Source organism: Rhineura floridana, chromosome 11, assembly GCF_030035675.1.
Source record: "Rhineura floridana isolate rRhiFlo1 chromosome 11, rRhiFlo1.hap2, whole genome shotgun sequence".
In the NCBI taxonomy this organism is placed as follows: domain Eukaryota; kingdom Metazoa; phylum Chordata; class Lepidosauria; order Squamata; family Rhineuridae; genus Rhineura; species Rhineura floridana.
In genome coordinates this window covers 35,287,200-35,308,856 of record NC_084490.1, presented here as the reverse complement: position 1 = coordinate 35,308,856, position 21,657 = coordinate 35,287,200, and the positions used below count along the sequence as shown (strand labels likewise).

Below are 21,657 nucleotides of genomic sequence, written 5' to 3'. Positions count from 1 at the left end.
GCTAGTGAAAAACTTCTGCAGTCTTCCAGGTTCCCAGGCTTGCTAACAGAATATTTCTGGTATAATTTATCACGGAAATTTGCGTTAAAATTGCACTACATTCTAGTAGAATTCTGGAGCTAGCTTGTGCATCATTTGAAAGATCAAATATAATGCACAAATTAGAAGGTAAGAAATCATCACTATAAAGGAATAACGTGCAGTGTGAAAGCAGCCCTAGTGAGTAGACAGGGGTGGGCCTGATATATGTATAGACGACAGCAGAAAAATAAAAAGTGACTGCAATTAGATGTGAGGAACATGTGGAGAAAGCTTTCTTCTTTCCTTCATTAGAATAGATTCTGAAGATTGCTCTCAGAATAAAACAATAGGATGTTAAGGTGACAGCTATCAATCCCAAAGAACACATCTGCCACAAAAGCCATAGTCTCATTCAGGCTGGTATCAGAGCATCAGAGTTTTAAAAGTGGGGGAAGATCACAGTAGAAATTATTGATAATCTTACAGTTGCAGAAAGACAGTTGCAGCACAAGTCCAGCATGAGCTGCTGAACTGATCATCCCTATGACCAATCCCTATTACTCCAGTGGCTATGCTAACACATATTTCCTTCCTCGTGATGTTTGCATACCATAAAGGTTGAGAGAAAGTAACATAGCAGTCAAAATCCATACATGTGAGAATCAGAAGTTCCATTACCAATAGCCATATGAACATGAGTGATTCATCCATAAAAGGATATGGTTTTCCTGTGGATCCAAAGAGTCTGGAACAACTTGAAGTTGTAACTGAGATGGAGAATACATTCACTAAGGACAAGTTGAAAAGCAGGGACTACATGGGAGCATAGAGTTTTCTGCAAGTATATGGTGGCTTTATGCCTGAGTACATTTATAGGCCCCAGGCTTCAGAAAGAACATGATAAACCTAATCTGGCACCTTAGATATAGAATACATTCACAAAATACCTCTTGGTGGCAAACACAATATTATGAATAGCTCCTGGATCTATTGAGTCAAATGGTTTTCACTTCAAATTACCCAAAATGAAGATGAAGGATTTAGGATCTGCTTGGATGTATTTTGAATGAAATGCTATTATGCATACAGATATAATGCCCCACCGCCTATGCAGCCTGGACGAGCAGGGCATAGTTGCAGATGGGGGCGAAACTGTTAATGCCCCAAAGGGGCAGTTAATTATGGCACTGGTGCAGGAAGGTGCGGGAAGGGAAGTAAGTAACGACAGCTAGGTGGCCCCCTTAGGCACATCTGGAGGTGATTGGCAGTTCCAGAGGCCTGTCTGTCAGGGCTTTATGGTTTGAGGGCAGGATATGGGCTGCTTCTGGGGCCAACTTACCTCATCAACCCGGAGTGTCACGGCCCCGGGTGGATGGTGATGTGAGAAGCCCCCCTACTCACCTACAGGGTGTGGCCAGGGTAAGGGGTAAGCAGATGGGCTTGTCCTTTGCCCCAGCAGGGGCTGGTTGCCCGAGAGCTGTATGGCAGGCTGCTTGCTTATAGACAGTTCCCGCACCTAGGTTTCCCTCTGCAGGTCACTTTAAAATGGCTTTTGTTTGCTATAAGTTTAATAAAGTGGCCCTTGTTCAACCCAAGCTGATGTGTCTGTATTTTATTTCACCCCTCGACTGCAATTAAGAAAGCCTGGAATTTAAGTTCCACAACTGATTCCCAATCATATGGAGAATATTTTGGTGAATGTGCACTGTGCAACCCTTTTTACGTCTGCCAACTTTTCCCTGTTCAACTCCTCACCCTAACAACAGCAGAAGCAGTGTTGTTACACAAGATCTTTGCAGATCAAACTTGAGTTCTCTGGAGCAGTTTGCCTCTTCCAGTAATTATCTTGAGTGCCTCTTTTACTTCTTTGTTTCTCAAAGAATATATGAGTGGATTAATAACTGGGGTCACCACTGAATAAAGGAGAGAAACAAACTTGTCTTTATCTGGAGAGTAGTCTGAGCTGGGCCTTATATATGTGTAAATGATTGAAGAGAAATAAAAACTGACTACAATGAGATGGGAGGAACATGTGGAGAAAGCTTTCTTCTTCCCTTCCGTGGAACGAATTCTGAAGATAGATCTCAGGATAAAGCAGTAAGATGTTAGTGTCAACCCACAGCTACAAATCCCGAAGATCGTATCTCCCACATAAGCCATCATCTCATTCAGGCTGGTGTCTGAGCATGAAAGCTTTAAAAGTGGGGGTATATCACAGAAGAAATGGCTGACTATGTTAGACTTGCAGAAGGAAAGCTTCAGCAGAAGTCCAGCATGAACAGCAGAACCGACCATCGCAACAACCCATATTGCACTGGCTATGCCAAGACACACTTCCTTCCTCATGATGGCTGTGTAGTGGAAAGGATGGCAGATCGCAGCATAACGGTCAAAAGCCATAAATGAGAGGAGAAAAAGTTCTGTTGCCACAGCCCATATGAACAGAAATACCTGTGTAATGCAGCCATAAAAAGAAATGGTGTTTCTGTGGGTCCAAAGAGTCTGGAGCAATTTTGGAGTTGTAACAGAGATGGAAAACAAATTCGCTAAGGACAAATTGATGAGCAGAAAGTACATGGGAGTGTGGAGTTTTCTGCAAGTACATATGGTAAAGATGAGGAGGAAGTTACCAGATAAAGCAGTAGCATAGATGAGTGTGAATATCCCAAAGAGAAGTGTCTGTAATTCTGCAGAGCTAGTGAGACCGGCCAGTGTAAACTCCATCATTGCAGACTGGTTCTTTATCTCAGAATTTCTTCTGCTGGTGTCCTAAACAGATAAATTGTATTGTAAGTTGAATTAATTATTCTAATTCACACACAATTCATGCCTTTCTCTTTCATTCACTCTTTCCTTCTCAAGCTTTCTCTCTTTCTCTGCAAAATGGAGAAAATTGGCATGTGTTTGACTTCCCCAGTCATTTGCAAGGTTATGGGAATTCTGTCTGAAATCTCCAAAAATGTTGATCCTGAGATGCAATTTCATGCACAGTTAGAAATATGTCCCACTGACATCAAACATGCCCAAGACAGTCAGCCCGATCCCTCACCCAGAAAAGACACATGGCATTCCCATTTAAGTAGGGACCCAGAACCTGTCAAAAGAGCACCATGATCAATCTTTTCTTACATTTGCCATTCTTTGATGAGTACTACAAATAGTTTCAGTGAATGATCTGATGTTCAACCTGTGTCAGTACATGTGAGCATTTGCTGAGATAATTGATCATTTTTCTCAGTTTGGAAAGTCTCTGCATTCAGTTAGGAAAGTCTCTGTGAGTTGGTTAATTCACTATATCTGACTGAAAATGTAATGCTATGTGTGTGCTTTAAGACAAACTGATAAAACCATGGTACCCTTCTGGGCCAACTTGTTGAGATGGGTATCAGAGGCACTGTTTTACAGGTGTTCCAATCCTATCACCAGGGTGGTTTACAGAGAATATAATTGGGTGTTTGTTTTCGGCTCCCTGGCAGTTGTGCTGTGGGATGCCACCCGTGTGGCTCCCCCATGCCCCCCCTACCTGTCTAGTCTTTGCCATTGCCTTTAATGAAGATGGCAGCCACGGTTTTCCTAAGGGGAATGAAGCCTCCACCGCCATCTTTGTTGATGGCACACGTGCGTGCTACGTGCACACATCTCTGCCATCAACTAAGATGGCGGCAGCAGCTTCAGTACCTCAGGGAAGCTGCGTCTGCCATCTTCATTAAGGGCAATGCTAAAAAGCTGGTTGACAGGTAAGTGGAGTGTGTGTGGGTTCACGGATCATGTAAGGGGAGCGGAGGGCACATCAGGGGCCCCTCACGGGCTCCTGTAGCTCTGGGGCCCTCGGGCCAGTGCCCAACCTCACTGCCCAACCTCACTGCCCTTTAGAACTGGCCCTGACTGACACTATTGGGACCTGCATAATTGACTTGGAAACCTACAGTAATAAAAAAATACCCATGGTTTTGTATGGAAGCTTCACTCTGTCACCTCAGCCCTCATGGATGGATCGCTTCCCATTTGATTCAGCAGCATACATTGATTAACCAACCTCCTTCCACACTCCCTTAGCCCGGAAATTACCCTTTGGCCTTCCATAAGATAATCATCTCCCCCCTCCAAAACAACACTCACCCACCAAGTACTGTGGCCTGCAAGTACTTCATAACCTGCATTTCTGTAGTTTCATACAGACAGCAAATAGGAGTTTTGTCAAGTCTCTGACAAACCACCCTGCATGGCTGATAGGCTTTGTTGGTCACAGACTTCATAGACCTGCCTGCCTTTGTCAGATGAGACTACTACTTTTATTTTTTTAAAGGTAACTTTTCTTTTTCTTTTCTCTCTCAGTATATTAAAGAAAGAAGTTAAGAAAATCTAGGAAGATGGATAGGAAGACAGGAAACTGCCTTATACTGAGTCCATCTTGCTCCATATTGACTACACTGACTGGCAGAACAGTCCAGGTTTTCAGGCAAGAGTGTCTTCCAGCTCTACCTGGAGATGCCAGAAATTCAATCTGCATGGAAAGTGGATGCTCTGCCACTGAGCCATGGCCCTTCCCCATTTAAAGGGTATTTTCATGAAGGAAATTTTTTAAAAGCATATTGTGGTTTTAGAAGCTTATTTATTGAAAGGTCCTTCCATGCCTTCTCTACCCCAAGGTTGTATACCTAGAATAATAAATAAAATGACCTTAAGGCACATGAATTACTTAATTATCATTCTTCTTATCTCTAGTCTTGTCATGAAATCCAGCTAAAGAAAGAAATTAACAACCTATTTCATCAAGATAAATGTGCTATAGTATCATGCAACCCAATTCTATGCATGTTTACTCATAAGGAAGCCCGCTGTGATCAATGATGCTTACTCCCAAGTAAACCAAGTTAGCTTTAAAGTGTTGGTGTTGCTGCCTTCCTAGCTGAGAAAATTGGTTCGTCGCTCTCTCCTCCTACAGCAGCAGCATCCATTTCCCACAGGGAGCTATTTAAGGCCACAATCCAATTCATGTCTACACAGAAGTAAGCTCAATTGGGTTCAATGGAACTTACTCCCAGGTAAATGTGTATTGGATTGCAGCCTAAATTTGTTAACAAAGAATTTTGTCTGGACAGAGTTTAACAGAGAAGGGAAGACATTGCGTTGAATAATCTGTTGCTCATATAACAAACAGAGGCAAGAAGCAACTATTTTCCTATTGTGTTCGCAAATTATAATGCTTAGCATAAGGAATACTTTCAGATCCATAGGGAGGGGAGGGAATTGGAAGTGGGAGAAGGGAGAAAGATCTCACAAATTTCTAAAGCCTTTTTTTAAGAGAGAGGGGGCACAATTTATCCCTTTCGAATGCTTTGCAACTTATGTGCCCCTTTTACTCTTCTGAAACCTGAACTGATTCATCAACTCTGGCAGGGTGTACAAAACCTAAGAAACAACTGTCTCCCATCCTCCCCTGTGCAAACATCTTCTCTCACCCTCAGTCAACCTCACCACCATTCTCCTGTTTAAACTTCTCTCAAGTACAGAGTCCCTTCACACCATGTCCCTCACACACACAGCCTGAGACCCCCCTGGAATTAAGCAGATTTTTGCCGGTTTCTGTACGCATCCTGCCTCTTGCCCTGCAGTGTTGCACCTCCTCTTCCTTTTCCTCCTCTGCCTGATCAGAGAAGCTTTGCAGAAGCCTATGCTGTGTGGTTTGGCTAGGGAGCCCCCTCCCCTCCTGCCTCCACTTTCGCCCTTCAATTCAATTTTAGTTCATTAACACAAGGCTAGGTGCCTTGTCTTGCAGGTGTAAGAATTTTGTGGGAGCTGGGTCAGATAAGATAGAATTAAAAATTTACCTTCATTCCTCTCTCCTGCTATTTTTTTCTTAGCTGTTTTCTTTCTTTGTATAGCCTTCAATTATTTTCTGTTTCAGCATCTGGAAACTTCCAAATCCAATTGCCGATCATCAGTCTGAACAATGCTGACAACTAATGTCTATCCTGTTGTAGATATATATCCTGTCTTAATAAAGCCATGACATTTTTGGTATCTTTCTTTTAATAAAATAATGGGACTATTGGGAGAAAGACCTTTGAGGCATCCCCAGGAAGGTGATAAGTATTCATTCTACTGCTTATTTCAATGTTGGGTGCATTTTCAAATACCCAACTTATCTTTCCATATTCAGAGGAACATCTGTTCATATGTAACCACTCCATAAACATGCTTAACTCACCTACTGAAGTCCAAGAAACAGAAAGTGCTTAACATTGGCTGGATCATGACACTAATATTTATGCTGTCTAACACACACACACCTTTCTTCTTCTTCTCCTTCTTCTTCTTCTTCTTCTTCCTACTACTGCTACTACTACTACCCACACTTCACAAGCAGGCCACAGGGCAGGGTTACAACAATTTAAAATTCACTATTAGAAATAGTTCAAACAAATTATAGTCATAGGAACAGGGTGGGTACTCAAAACGCACATCTCAGGTGTCAAAGGCCAGAGTAAAGAGATGGGTCTTCAGCATTTACCAAAACTGTAAAGTGAAGATGCTAAATGCATCTCTGTAAGGAGGGAATTTCACAACCTAGGGGCTGCCACAGAGAATGCCCACTCCTGGGCCACCCCCCAAACTTCTGAGGGAGGGAGAACCATAGAGAGGGTCACCTTTTCTGACCTTAACACCAAAGAGGGTTTATAGGGAAGGAGGTGTCTCTCAGATATTTGGGGCTTCTAAGTGGTTTACAAAATATAGAAAACCAGTTATATATATATATATATATAATCAGGGTAAAACAAAGATTGGGAGACTTGTTCAGCTGAAAGACTGGATTCCTCATAGAAAAAGTTGCAAGGGCCATATTCAGTTGATAGTTTTGGCCAAAAGTAAAGTGAGAGTGACCAGAGGCAAAAGTGGGTGGAGCAATGGAAGTACCTCTTACCTGTTTTACACGTGGTTATATTGCAGCCACACAAATGTTTCAATACACATACATATACATCTGTCCATCCTTCATCCAGGTAAGCAACATTCTAGCCAATTAAAAACCCTCAAGGAGTGTGTGGAGAAACACTAGTGAGCATTAGTGTGGGTCAAGGGAAGCCAAAATGGTGCCCCACACATTATTGCTCTGCTGTTGTATCCCAACACATCTGGATATGTGACATTTTCTTGACCAGCTCCAACACCCTTAGTCATTTGAAGATCTGCATCATCAAAACACTCTGCTTTATTCTCCTTTATTGTCGCTTAGTTTTGGAGCTATCTCCAAGAACATCTTCAAATTCTTCTTCAAACCCACCTTTCTGCTAATCCCTCTGGAATAATAATAAAAAAACAATCCAGTGCTCTAGTCTATGCCTAACTTCTTCAAACTGAAATATAGTCTTCCTCTGTTGGACCATCCCTGCACTTTTCTCACCTTCCTACAATCTTTCTTGTGAAATCTTATTTGATTATAAATCCTTTTAAGATACAGATCTGTCATACAGTTTCTTTTTCTCGATCTTTATAAAATCACTCTGTGTACATCCATGATTTTATTTAGTACATTACGAAAGAAATCATTGGTATCACCCAGGATTATGGTATGTTTTCAGTGGAATTGCCACACTAACATTCCAAGATATCACATTTATGAAATCTATCTCTGGCTGCTGTAACCTGCAAGATTAATATGTTGCCCAGTGGCAAGGCAAAGCAGCAAGTGGGTTGAGCAGAAATTTGGAGGAATTGTGAGAGGAGAAGGTATGGCAATAACAGATCTTGGAAGTAATCAGTTACAAAAAATGAATTACCTGTAATTTATTACTATTTTGAGGAACAAGTGGGTAATTCCTTTACATTTTGATTGTAATAGAATGAGGAATAGTTTTATTACTTTTGAGGAGTAATTGTAATGTTTCCAGCATTACTTTTGGGCCTTACTTGGGGCGGCCGAAGCAGGGGAAGTGTTCTGCTCCTCTGACTTGTGGATGAAAATCATGTGCCTCAAACTGGGCTTCTGTGCAGCGTCACTCTTCCCTTGTGCTCTGTGGGTGGGTAGGAGGGGATGAAGGAGGAGATGGAGAGCAAGACAGGGTGGAGAAAACAATTGTTTTAAAAAATGGACAGTGGTGGAGAAGAATGGGGTGGAGGGAGGAGGAGGAGGAGGCAGCAGCAGAATGGAGATAAGAACTGTGGAGGTGAAAAATGACACGTGTGTGTGTGTGTGTGTGTGTGAACACTGTATTTACATTTGCCACTCAAAGAGGCCTACGCTGCCCTCCCTGGCTACTTCGCTGCATTTGCAGTATTTTAACTTTTTTGCATCTCAGGGAAAAATGTTTGCTTGGGTGGGTGTGCCTTAGATGGTGGCAGGGCAGGATCTGGGCAGTGGTTAAGTGAGAGAGATTATGTTTGCTGGCAGTGTGTGTGTGTGTGGGTTGCACTTGGTTTGATGTGCAAAGATTGGAGTAGTGGCCTCTGCCTTCCTCCCCGCCTCTCTTGCTAGCGGAGAGCCCACAACTGGTATTTTATGGATAAAAAGAATTATTCTACTACCTCTGTGTGTGTGTGTGAGCGCGCTTATTTTTAATGTTATTTTAGTCAGCTTTGTGTGCAGCAGCGAAGGCCAGCACCTTGTAGGCACTCTTGGTTTTTTTTAAAGTAACAAGTGTAATTGCAGTGATTACTTTTGAGTAATGGAAAAGTAATCAATTCCTTTCAGAACAATTGTAATTGTAATGGTAATTATTCCTTTTTGGGGCCATGTAACAGTAATTGTAATTTATTCCTTTTAAAAATTAACCTTCCAAGCTCTGGGCAATAATATCTTGGAGATTTTATAGCACTAATTATAGTGCCATGAAAAAATATTTGCCCCGTCTGATTTTCTGCATTGTTGCATGTTTTTGGCACTGAATGTTACCAGATCTTCAACCAAAACATAATATTAGAGAAAAGGGCAGCTGAGTGAACAAACAACACAAAAATTTGATACTTATTTCATTTATTTATTAAAGAAAGTTAGGCAACACCAAATGCCCCTGTGTGAAAAAGTAGTTCCCCCCCCCATGAACTAAACCCAATGAAAGGGATTATTAGGGCCAGGTGTTTGAATACCTTGGTAAACAATCAGGCCTGATTTGGGCCAGGCCTGCCCAATATAAATCTAACTCACTTTAGCCCTTACCATCAGACTGAAGTTGCCAGCACACAGGTTCCAAAGCCAGAACATGCCATGATCCAAAGAAAGTCCTGAACACCTCTGGAAAATAGTTGCTGATGCATATCAGTCTGGAAAAGGTTACAAAGCAATTTCTAAGGCTCTGGGGCTCCACCAAACACAGTCAGAGCCACAGAGACCAAATGGAGAAGGTTTAGAACAGTAGTGAATCTTCCCAGGAGTGGCTGTCCTGCCAAAATCCCTCCAGGAACAAGGTGTAAAACCATCCAGGAAGTCAAGAAAGACACCAGAAGAACACACAGGGATCTGTAGGCCTCTCTCACCTCAGCCAAGGTCAGTGTTCATGACTCCACCATCAGAAAGACACTGTGCAAACATGAGATTCATGGCACATTAGCAAGGCGGAAAACATTGCTCACTAAGAAGAACATGAATGCTCATCTAGAGTTGGCCAAAAAGCACCTGGATGATCCTCCACAGTTCTGGAACAATGTACTATGGACAGATGAGTCAAAGATAGAACTTTTTGGACGACATGAGCCCTGTTACGTCTGGTGAAAACCAAACACTGCATTCCACGTGAAGAACCTCATACCAGCAGTCAAGCATGGTGGTGGCAGAGTCATGGTTTGGGGATGCTTTGCTGCATCAGGACCTGTGTGACTTGCCATCATTGAAGGAAGCATGAATCCTGCTTTGTCTCAGAGAATTCTACAGGCAAATGTCAGGCCATCTGTCCTTCAGCTGAAGCTGAAGTGCAGCTGGGTCATGCAGCAAGACAATGATTCGAAACACACAAGCAAGTCTATATCAGAATGGTTGAGGAACAAGAAATGTAAAGTTTTGGAATGGCCTAGTCAAAGTCCAGACCTAAACCCCATTGAGATGTTGTGGCAGGACCTGAAAGGAGCAGTTCATGCTCGAAAACCCACAAATGTCACTGAGTTAAAGCAGGTCTGCATCGAGCAGTGGGCCAACATTCCACCACAGCACCTTGAGAGACTGATCAAGAACTACAGGAAGTGTTTGGTTGCAGTCATTGCTGCTAAAGGCATAACCAGGTTTTGCGTCTAAGGGGGCAATTACTTGTGGCTGTATACTATAGCAAGTGTGGATTTTTCACATTCTGCAATGTTAAATTGAAAATGCTTCCATGCCATTGTTCTGCTTCCCATAAGCACATATAAAAACAAAACCTTACAAAACCTATAGTACTGAACTAAAAAACTTTCTTTAATATTATTTATTAATATTAAAATGTTAATAAAAATATGGTAAGAACTTTGCTCTCCATGTTAATAAGAGAGGGAAGGGGTGACGGAAATATAAACAAACTACAGCATAACTATGACAAAAACAGCATACAATTCTTCAACAAAAATGCATAAGCTGGTATCCACATTTTCACAGAGATGATGAAAATGGCATAACTTACTTGAAATGATCCTAAAGACAAACAATAGATTTAAATTAAGAAAATGAAAAAAATCTAACAGAAAAAGTAAGAACAATAAGAAAAGATAGCTATTTAAATTTCATTTATATAGTCTTTAATAAGTTTCATATATTGGCTGGGGAAATTTTATAGGTGTAAATAGGGTCATAGAAGCCAAAACAAATGGTGCTGAAATTTTGAAACTGCATCTTGGATGCTAGTAATTTATGAAAAGATGCCACCTTTCAATAAACTTGTTAGGTGCTGCTTACCCTTAGTTATTTCTTCGATAACAGGTAATTTTAGGGTTTTTTTTAAAAAAAAGATTTCTTCCCAAAATCTATTATATCACTGAAATATGTCTAGCATTCTTGATTTCCTGTTGGCATGAATGACAATCCTAAGAAAAGTTCCAATACTAATTTGTATTCAACTTTTTGGAGACAGAGTTTGTAACTTCATGTTTTCACCATCGCCACACCAATTTAAAAGAAAGTGTAATAGAAATTCAGTGTTTAAATTCAATTCTAGTTCATTATCCCAAATCTACAATATGTGCATTGTCTTGCAAGTGTAAGACTCTTGCGGGAGCTGGGTCAGATAAGATGAAATTTAAAAAATACCTTCATTTCTCTTTGCTGCTGTTTATTTTTTCCTGGCTGTTTTGTTTCTTTATATAGGCTTGACTTATTTTCTTTTTCAGCATCTGGAATACTCCAGAGTCAATTGCCTATCATTAATCTGAACAACGCTGACAATTAATTCCTACCTTGTTATAGATATACATGCTGTCTTAATAAAGCCATGGCCTTTTGGTAATCTTTGTTTTTGGAGACAGAGTTTCAACACCACCACCACAATTTAAAATAAAGTATAATTAAAAAGCAATATGGTGGCTTTATGCCTCAGAGCATTTATAGACCCCAGGCTTGGGAAAGAGCATGATAAACCTAATCTGGGGCCTTAGATATACAATTCCTTCACAAAATAGCTCTTTGCAGCAAACACAGTACTACTTATGAAGAACTCCTGGGTCTATTGAGTCAAATGGTTTTCACTCCAAAATACCAGCCAGTAATGAAGAGGAAGGTTTTAGGATCCACTTGCATGTATTTTCAATGAAAAGCTTTTATACATACAGTTTTAAGAAAGCCTGGATTTTATACTGAACAATTGATTTCCAATTTGGTGAATGTGTTTATGTCTACAAACTTTTCTCCTGTTCAGCTCCTCACCCTAACAACAGAAGCAGGAGTGTTGTTACAGAAGATCTTTGCAGATCAGACTTGAGATCTCCAGAGAAGCCTGCCTCTTCCAGTAATTGTCTTGAGTGCCTCTTGTATTTCTTTGTTTCTCAAAGAATATATTAGTGGATTAAGAACTGGGGTTACCATTGAATAAATGAGAGAAACAAACTTGTCTTTCTCTGGAGAGTAGTCTGAGCTGGGCCTTATATATATGTAAATGATTGAAGAGAAGTAAAAACTGACTACAATGAGATGGGAGGAACATGTGGAGAAAGCTTTCTTCTTCCCTTCAGTGGAACGGATTCTGAAGATAGCTCTCAGGATAAAACAGTAAGATGTTAGCGTCAACCCACAGCTACACATCGCATAGATCACATCTGCCACAAAAAGTATCCTCTCATTAAGGCTGGTGTCAGAGCATGAGAGCTTTAAAAGTGGGGGAAGATCACAGTAGAAATGATTGATGATGTTAGAATTGCAGAACGAAAGCTTCAGCAGAAGTCCAGCATGAACAGCAGAACCAACCATCCCAGCAGCCCACACTCCACTGGCTATGAGAATACACACTTCCTTCCTCATGATGACTGTGTAGTGGAAAGGATGGCAGATAGCAGCATAACGGTCAAAAGCCATAAATGAGAGGATAAAAAGTTCTGTTCCCACAGACCATATGAACAGAAATACCTGTGTAATGCAGTCATAAAAAGAGATGGTGTTACTATGGGTCCAAAGAGTCTGGAGCAATTTTGGAATTGTAACAGAGGTGGAAAACACATTTACTAAGGACAAATTGAAGAGCAGGAAGTACATGGGAGTGTGGAGTTTCCTGCAAGTACATATGGTAAAGATGAGGAGGAGGTTACTAGCTAAAGCAGTAGCATAGATGAATGTGAATACCCCAAAGAGACGTTTCTGTAGCTCTGCAGAGCTAGTGACACCGGCCAGTGTAAACTCCACAGTAGTAGACCAGTTCCTTATTTCAATATCTCTGATGTCAGTGTCCTAAACATAAATTGTATCGTAAGTTCAATTAATTATAATATTTCATATATAGTTCATTCCTTTCTCTTTCACCCATTTCAACCGCTGCTTTTGCTGTTCCAGCTCACTCCCCAGTGTTTGATTTTGGTGTGGGCGTGCACATTCTGCTTGCCCCAGCCTACATCCTGTGCCTACTACAGCCTTGCAAATCGTTACTATGCCAGGCGAGGCAAGAAGGTCCCTTGCATCACTCCACTATTGCTGGCAGCAGCTATTGCTTTCCATTCCAGCAACTGGAGCACCTCCTTTCGGTTCACTCGAGAGCCAGAAGTGTATGTATGCCTCTCCTTCTTGCTCGGTATGGTGATCCTTCCCTCTTGGAGAAGGAGGAGAAGACCAGGTGTGCAAAAGAAGGGGGAAGCATCCCAGACGACTCTGAAGGGAAAGACTGAGGCTTTGAGGGGAAAGATAGCAGTGGCAGTAAAAGGAAAAATGTGACTAATTATAGTGCTCCAAAATGGCTTCCTTGTGCCTGTTCCTTGCAACTGTTCCTCTCTCGGCAGCATAACAGAGAGCTGGAAGTGTATGTGTGCCTCTCCTCCTCACTTGCTGTGGTGATCCTTCCCTCTTGGAGGAGGAGGAGAAGACCAGGCATGTGCAGAAGGAGGAAGCGTCCCAGCTGGCTCTGAGGGGAAAGATCAAGATCCTGGCTCTGAGGGGAAATATTGAGGTGGCGGCGGCAAAAGGAGGAGAAACGCTGGGGTGGCAGGGATGGGCTCAGGCTGGTGAATGGTCCTGTGAGGCTCCAGGGCCCAACCTGGCGACCCTTTAGAACTGGGCTTGATCATAATGCTAGTGAACAGAATAATAACTATACCCAGGGTACTTATCATTCATAAGAGTCCAACTACGGAACTCTTTTGTCATTGGCAAAGTCCAAAGATTTGCAATGTAATATTTTCTTCCTAGTATGAGGAGTTTTTTTAGTTTCCAATAAAATCACATACTGAAAGGTTGTAAGTCATATTTAGCTAGTTTCTGTGAAAATCATTTTTAATGTTTAATGAAAGATTCTTGACTAACAGTTGTATGGTTTTCTTTTCAAAATGTCTACCAGTGATGAACAGGGAGGGCACATTTTCTATTTTATGCATTCCAAATGTTATCACTTATATGTGTTGCAGCAGCACTTCATAGTTCATCATATATTCTGTACAAACATTGTATGATTCAAACTTGATCTACCTGTCAAAAGTATTGCATGAACAAATATCTCCTTATTCATCTCTTCACATTAATTAAAATGGAACTGTAGAACATTTATTATACAGCCACTCTTGTGGCTACACTATAGCCAGCGTGGATTTTTGTATTCCACAATGTTAAATTGAAAATCACCCCCTGCCATTCTGCTGCTTCCCATAAGCACATCTCAAAACAAAACCTTACAAAATGTATAGTACTGAACTCAGAAACGCTTGCTTAACAACCCTGTAAGTTTTCATGGTGATATAAAAAAAATGCTCAGAGAGAATCAAGAGTTCAGAGTGTAAAACAAGAGAAAAAACAATACAGACCCCTGTTGGACATTTTTCTGTCAGTGGTCTCATAACTTTCAGGAAACTCTGAAAACAAATATACTTTTCACAATGTTTTCATTCTGTAAATGAAAGTGGCTGTCCCTCTGCCCAGTTCTCACCCACCCAAACTCCTCCCCTCTTGTCCCTCTCCCTTCCACTTTCCTCCCTACCCCTACCCTTCCTCCCCTTCTCTCCCCTTCCTTCTCCTCCCCCTCCCTGCCACTCTCCCAAGTCAGTTTCACCTAGCCTAAGGATGATTGCAGCAGAGTAAATCCCATTGAACTCCATAGGCATGCCAATGATCAGTCCATTCTCAGCAAACTTGCACAGGATCACGTTTCTTACCTCCCGGATTAAAAAGCAGGGAAATTCATGAATAGGCAAAAAAACCCACCTTGCGGTTTAAGATTGTACCTGTAGCCAACTGATATTTCTATCAAACTTTAAAAAGCAGGGAAATTGGGCAGCTATAGTGAATGTACCAGGGGAGCAGGAGACCTGACTTCCTCTCTGAGATACTGTATTGCCCTACAAATGGTTTGGTCTTTCACAGTCTGATCCACTTCCTGTGTAATTTGGAAGAATTTGGTAACATGTGCCTCTGAGCATATGTCAATTGTTGTAACATCTACAATCAGCCCAAATAACAGAAACATGAAATTTGCTATGCAGATCTTGTTTTAGCAGGGAGGAAGCAACAATATTAACATGTTCTTAAGCCATAAGGGTTTTTTATTTGCTTATTAGTTAATTTCTCTGCTTGTTTATCCGCTAGGTAAGAAATGGTATCCTATGCAAGTTTGCTGTGAAGAGATTGATCATTGGCATGCTTATTGAGTTCAATGGGATTTACTACTCTGCAATCATGCTTAGGATAGCTAAAACTGACCATGGGGAAGGAGGAGAAGAGGGAGGGAGGGCTGAAGTGGGCAGGAGAGGAGGAAGAAGAGAAGGGAGGAAGAGGGAAAGAGGAAAGGAGAGGAGAGGGGAAGGAGGGGGAGGGGTTGGAGAGAGTGGGAAGGAGTAGAGAGATGGGGAAGGGAAAGACAGGTCTGACCATTTGCATGCTTATTGAATTCGATGGGATATACTCCCATGCAATCATGCTTAGAATAGTTAAAACTGACCAAGGAGGAGGGGGAGAGGACAGGTGACGGAAGGAAGAAGGGGAGTGGGAAGGAGAGTAGAAGGGGAGGGAGAGGCAAAGGAAGGCAGAGGGAAGGGGCAAAAGGGAGGGGATGGAGGATGGGAGGACAGGTTTGATAATTTGCTTGCTTTTTGAGTTCAGTGGGATTCATTCCTAGGCAATCATGCTTAGGATAGGTGAAACTGAACTGGGAGAGGAGCAGGGAGGGGAGGGGGAGTGAAGGAAGGGAAGTGGAGGAGATTGGGTGGATGGGCACGAGGCAGAGGGAAAGCCCCCTTCATTTCCAAAAGGAAAACATTGTGAACAGTATCATTGCTAGCCAGAGTTTCCCCCACCTTTTTATTCTACAGCAGGCACATCTCCCACCCAAATTTAAACCAAAGCTGTCACTGGTCGCATGCACACCAGAAGTTTATATCACTTTAGACAGTCTTGGCTTACCTCAAAGAATCCTGGGAAGTGTATTTTGTGAAGAGTGCTGAGAGTTGCTAGAAGAGGCCCTATTCCCCTCACAGAGCTACAATCCTCAGAAGAGGGGCTGACTGTTAAACCACTCTGGCCACTGGAGCTCTGTCAGGGGAATAGGAATCTCCTAACAAGTCTCAGCACCCTACACAAACTACACTTTCCAGGATTCTTTGGGGGAAGCCAGGATTGTCTAAATTGGAATAACTGTCAGGCCTGGGTGTGGCCTGTGATTAGCCGAGCCAAGCCAAGCAGCTGTGAGTCTGGCTTTTAGAACACTGGCAGTTGCTTCTTACTGAACATGCCCAACATAATAATAGACTTCAATGTTACATCTCTTAAATTAATTAAAAACCAGCCAGGCATTTTTTAAAAAACTTAAAACTGCAGAAAATGAAGGTCAGAGTATGGGGAAAGGTCAGTAATAGGATTACAGACACTCTGTGAAAATAGCTGATTTTTAAATTAATTTTAACAAATTAGGAGACCACTGACAGACAAAAAGTCCAACAGGTATCTGGATATTTTTTTTCTCTTGTTTTACACTTTGAATTCTCGATTCTCTCTGAGTGTTTTGTGTATCACCAAGTAAACTCAAAGTGTTGTTAAGCAAGTATTTCTGAATTCAGGACTATAAATTTTGTAAGGTTTTGTTTTGAAATGAGATTATGGGAGGCAGCAGAATGACATTGAGGAATTTTCAATGTACCATTGTGGAATGCGAAAAATCTATGCTGGCTATAGCACACAGCCACTCTCATGGCTATATAATGACTGGGTTAACATCTGGGGTTACCACTGAATAAAGGAGAGCAATAAGTTTGTTTTTATCTAGGCTGCCTTCACACATGGGGCTGATTGCGTTAGTTTAACAGACTAAAAAGATAGTGCTTCGATCCCGATTTCTAAAGTCCCTTTCACACTGCAGTATCAGTTGTGTTAAGAAACAGCAGTTTTTCAGCTGATATACTGGCATTTCAGGCAACTGGCTTGTTTACATCCCTCACCCATTATACACATGCACAATAAAGGAATAAAGTGCAGTGTGAAAGCACTAGTGAGGAGACAGAGGTGGGCCTGATATATGTATAGACGACAGCAGAAAAATAAAACGCGACTGCAGTTAGATGTGAGGAACATGTGGAGAAAGCTTTCTTCTTTCCTTCATTAGAATAGATTCTGAAGATTGCTCTCAGAATAAAACAATAGGATGTTAAGGCCAACCCACAGCTACCAATCCCAAAGAACACATCTGCCACAAAAGCCATAGTCTCATTCAGGCTGGTATCAGAGCATCAGAGTTTTAAAAGTGGGGGAAGATCACAGTAGAAATTATTGATAATCTTACAGTTGCAGAAAGACAAAGGCAGCACAAGTCCAGCATGAACTGCTAAACTGATCATCCCTATGACCAATCTCTATTACTCCAGTGGCTATGCTAACAAATATTTCCTTCCTCATGATGTTTGCATACCATAAAGGTTGAGAGAAAGTAACATAGCAGTCAAAATCCATACATGTGAGAATTAGAAGTTCCGTTACCAATAGCCATATGAACATGAGTGATGCATCCATAAAAGGATATGGTTTTCCTGTGGATCCAAAGAGTCTGGAGCAACTTGAAGTTGTAACTGAGATGGAGAATACATTCACTAAGGACAAGTTGAAAAGCAGGAACTACATGGGAGCGTGGAGTTTTCTGCAAGTATATGGTGGCTTTATGCCTGAGAGCATTTATAGGCCCCAGGCTTCAGAAAGAGCATGATAAACCTAATCTGGCACCTTAGATATAGAATACATTCACAAAATACCTCTTTGTGGCAAACACAACATTATGAAGAACTCCTGGATCTATTGAGTCAAATGGTTTTCACTCCAAATTACCCAAAATGAGGATGAAGGTTTTAGGATCCACTTGGATGTATTTTGAATGAAATTCTATTATGCATACAGATATAACTTGGCTTCTTTTAAAAGTTTATACAGTGTCTACCACAACATTGAGACTATTTTAGTAAAACAGATCAAGGAGGCTCTAAATTCTCCCCCTCTCCCATACACACATGACATTAATTAAGCTATTCTACCTGGATTAGGGATAATGTTATCATAACACTAAAAAGAAACTCTTTTTAGATAGATAGATAGATAGATAGATAGATAGATAGATAGATAGATAGATAGATAGATAGATAGATAGATAGATAGATAGATAGATAGATAGATAGATAGATAGATAGATAGATAGATACTTATCCGTTCACCATCTTAGAAACTAAATAACACAGAATCAAAGTAGAAAAATGAATGCTATGTGTGCCCATCCACCATTAATGCCTCTTCAAACCACCAACACTTTATGATTTGGATCCTAAAGCAGGTTAATTTAAGGAACTTCATGAAAGAGAACTTTATTGGTCTGACCTCTACAGACACCTGCATCCCAGGAGGATCAGGGAGCCTCCTGAACTCTATGAGAGGGGGGATGCTAGCAGAGGAGGGAATCGCTCAAAGTTGAGGTTAGATTACAACAAATTAATTCAAGAAAGCTCATGGAAGAAATGTTACCTATCTACTCCAGCCCCAGCAGCACCCTGCACCCCATTTCACATAGTTCCATAGCTCCCCTGACCATCTAGAGAAGCATTGTGGGATACACAAGTGACTGCACAATGAGGAGAAAGGTGAGGGTCTTAAGATATGTTTCTGTTTGTTTATGGAATGATGTGCTGATGGTGAGAAGCAGCCAAGGCCTGTGGTTTTGTACTGATATTGAAAACTGGGATATACCATCTTACCTCCAAGTGCTGAAAACCTCTTCCAAATGTTAACAAAAAAATATGGTAAGAACTTTGCTCTCCATGTTAATAAGAGGGGGAAGGGGTGATGGAAAAATAAACAAACTACAGCATAACTATGACAAAAACAGCATACAATTCTTCAACAAAAACGCATAAGCTGGTATCTACATTTTGACAAGGATATTGAAAATGACATAACTTACTTGAAATGATCCTAAAGACAAACAATAGATTTAAATTAAGAAAATGAAAAAAATATAAAAGAAAAAATAAGAACAATAAGAAAAGATAGAAATTTAAATTTCATTTATATAGTCTTTAATAAGTTTCGTATATTGGCTGGGGAAGTTTTATAGGTGTAAATAGGGTCATAGAAGCCGGAACAAATGGTGCTGAAATTTTGAAACTGCATCTTGGATGCTAGTAATTTATGAAAAGATGCCACCTTTCAATAAACTTGTTAGGTGCTGCTTACCCTTAGTTATTTCTTCGATAACAGGTAATTTTAGTGAGTTTTTTTTAAAAAAAATTTCTTCCCAAAATCTATTATATCACTGAAATATGTCTAGCAATTTTGTTTTCCTGTTGGCATGAATGACAATCCTAAGAAAAGTTCCAATGCTAACTTGTATTCAACTTTTTGGAGACAGAGTTTGTAACTTAATGTTTTCACGATCGCCACACCAATTTAAAATAAAGTGTAATTCAAATTCAGTATTTAAATTCAATTTTAGTTCATTAACCCAAAGCTACAGCATGTGCATTGTCTTGCAAGTGTAAGACTCTTGCGGGAGCTGGGTCAGATAAGATGAAATTAAAAAATTACCTTCATTCCTCTTTGCTGCTGTTTATTTTTTCCTGGCTGTTTTGTTTCTTCGTATAGGCTTGACTTATTTTCTTTTTCAGCATCTGGAATACTCCAGAGTCAATTGCCTATCATTAATCTGAACGACGCTGACAACTAATTCCTACCTTGTTATAGATATACATGCTGTCTTAATAAAGCCATGGCGTTTTGGTAATCTTTGTTTTTGGAGACAGAGTTTCAACACCACCACCACAATTTAAAATAAAGTATAATTAAAAAGCAGTATATAAAGTCAATTTTAGTCCATTAACACAAAGCTACAGTAGGTTCTTTATTTTGCAGGTGTAAGAATCTTCTGGGAGCTGGGTCAGATAACATATAATTAAAAATTTACCTTCATATCTCTCTGCTGCTTGGCTCTTTTCTTTGTATAGCCTTGAATTATTTTCTGTATGAGCATCTGGAAACCTCCAAAGCCAATTCCATATCACCAGTCTGAACGATGCTGACAAATAGTTCCTATCCTGTTGTAGATACTATATATATACTTAATTAAGGCATGGCATTTTTGGAATGTTTCTGTTTAATAAAATAATGGGACCTTTGGGAGAAAGACCTCTGAGACATCCCCACGAAGGTGATACTGAAAGTATTGGTTCTACTGCTTATTTCAACGTTGGGTGCATTTTCAAATACCCAACTTATATTTCCATTTTCAGAGAACCATTGTTCATATGTAAGGACCTCTGTTTTAGACACCTGCTTAACTACCACACTGAAGTGTAAGAGTTATAAAAGTGTTTCACATTGCCTGGATCATGACACTAATATTTATGCTGTTTAAGACAAACACACACACACACACATACACTTCTTCTCCCCTTCTCCTTTTTATTATTAGTAGTACAGTGCCATGAAAAAGTATTTGCCCCTTGTCTGATTTTCTGCATTGTTGCATATTTTTGGCACTGAATGTTACCAGATCTTGAACCAAAACCCAATATTAGAGAAAAGGGAAGCTGAGTGAACAAACAACACAAAATTTTGATACTAAAGTCATTTATTTATTAAAGAATGTTAGGCAAAACATAATGCCTCTGAGTGAAAACGTAATTGCATCCCTATGAACTCAACCCAATCAAAGTGTCAAGGTGTTTGAATACCTTGGTAACCAATTAGGCCTGCTTTGGGCCAGCCCATCCCAATATAAATCTGATTCACTTTGGCCGTTGCCATCAGATTGAAGTTGGCAGCACACAGATTCCAAAGCCACATCATGCTACGATCAATACAAATTCCTGAACACCTCTGGAAAATAGTTGTTGATGCAAATCAGTCAGGAAAGGCTACAAAGTCATTTCTAAGGCTCTTGGGCTCCACCAAACCACACTCAGAGCCATTTTGACCAAATGGAGGAAGTTTGGGACAGTAGTGAATCTTCCCAGGAGTGGCTGTCCTGCCAGAATCCCTTCATCCAGGAAGTCAAGAAGGACCCCAGAACAACACACAACAATCTGCAGGCCTCTCTCACCTAAGCCATGGTCAGTGTGCATGATTCCACCATCAGAAAGACACTGAGTAAACACAGGATTCTTGGCAGACTAGCAAGGCGGAAACCACTGCTCACTAAGAAGAACATGAGTGATCATCTAGAGTTTGCCAAAAAGCACCTGGATGATCCTCAAGAGTTCTGGAACAATGTTCTATGGACAGATGGGCCGAAGATGGAACTTTTTGGGCATCATGAGACCCATAAATTGTGGCGAAAATGAAGCATTCTACATGAAGAGCCTCATACCAACAGACAAGCATGGTGGTGGTAGTGTCATGGTTTGGGGATGCTTTGCTGCATCAGGACCTGTGTGATTTGCCATAATTGAAAAAACCATTGAAGCTGAAGCGCAGCTGGGTCATTCAGCAAGACAATGATTCGAAACACACAAGCAAGTCTACATCAGCATGGTAGAGGAACAAGAAATTTAAAGTTTTGGAATGGCCTAGTCAAAGTCCAGACCTAAACC

At 40.8% G+C, this 21,657-nt stretch overlaps 2 protein-coding genes across 2 annotated transcripts; both read right to left on the bottom strand.

The window, feature by feature from the left end:
• Nucleotides 1-1,821: 1,821 nt before the first annotated feature.
• LOC133367914 (olfactory receptor 13G1-like) lies at nucleotides 1,822-5,018 on the bottom strand. The gene is made up of 2 exons (XM_061592001.1): nucleotides 4,965-5,018; nucleotides 1,822-2,790 (listed from the first exon to the last, which is right to left on the bottom strand). Exons 1-2 carry the CDS (start codon nucleotides 5,016-5,018, stop codon nucleotides 1,822-1,824), a joined length of 1,023 nt encoding a protein of 340 aa, XP_061447985.1.
• Nucleotides 5,019-11,887: 6,869 nt separating this feature from the next.
• On the bottom strand, nucleotides 11,888-20,914 carry LOC133367913 (olfactory receptor 13G1-like). Its single transcript, XM_061592000.1, has 3 exons — nucleotides 20,800-20,914; nucleotides 19,032-19,042; nucleotides 11,888-12,856 (listed from the first exon to the last, which is right to left on the bottom strand). Exons 1-3 carry the CDS (start codon nucleotides 20,912-20,914, stop codon nucleotides 11,888-11,890), a joined length of 1,095 nt encoding a protein of 364 aa, XP_061447984.1.
• Between the last annotated feature and the right edge of the window lie 743 nt (nucleotides 20,915-21,657).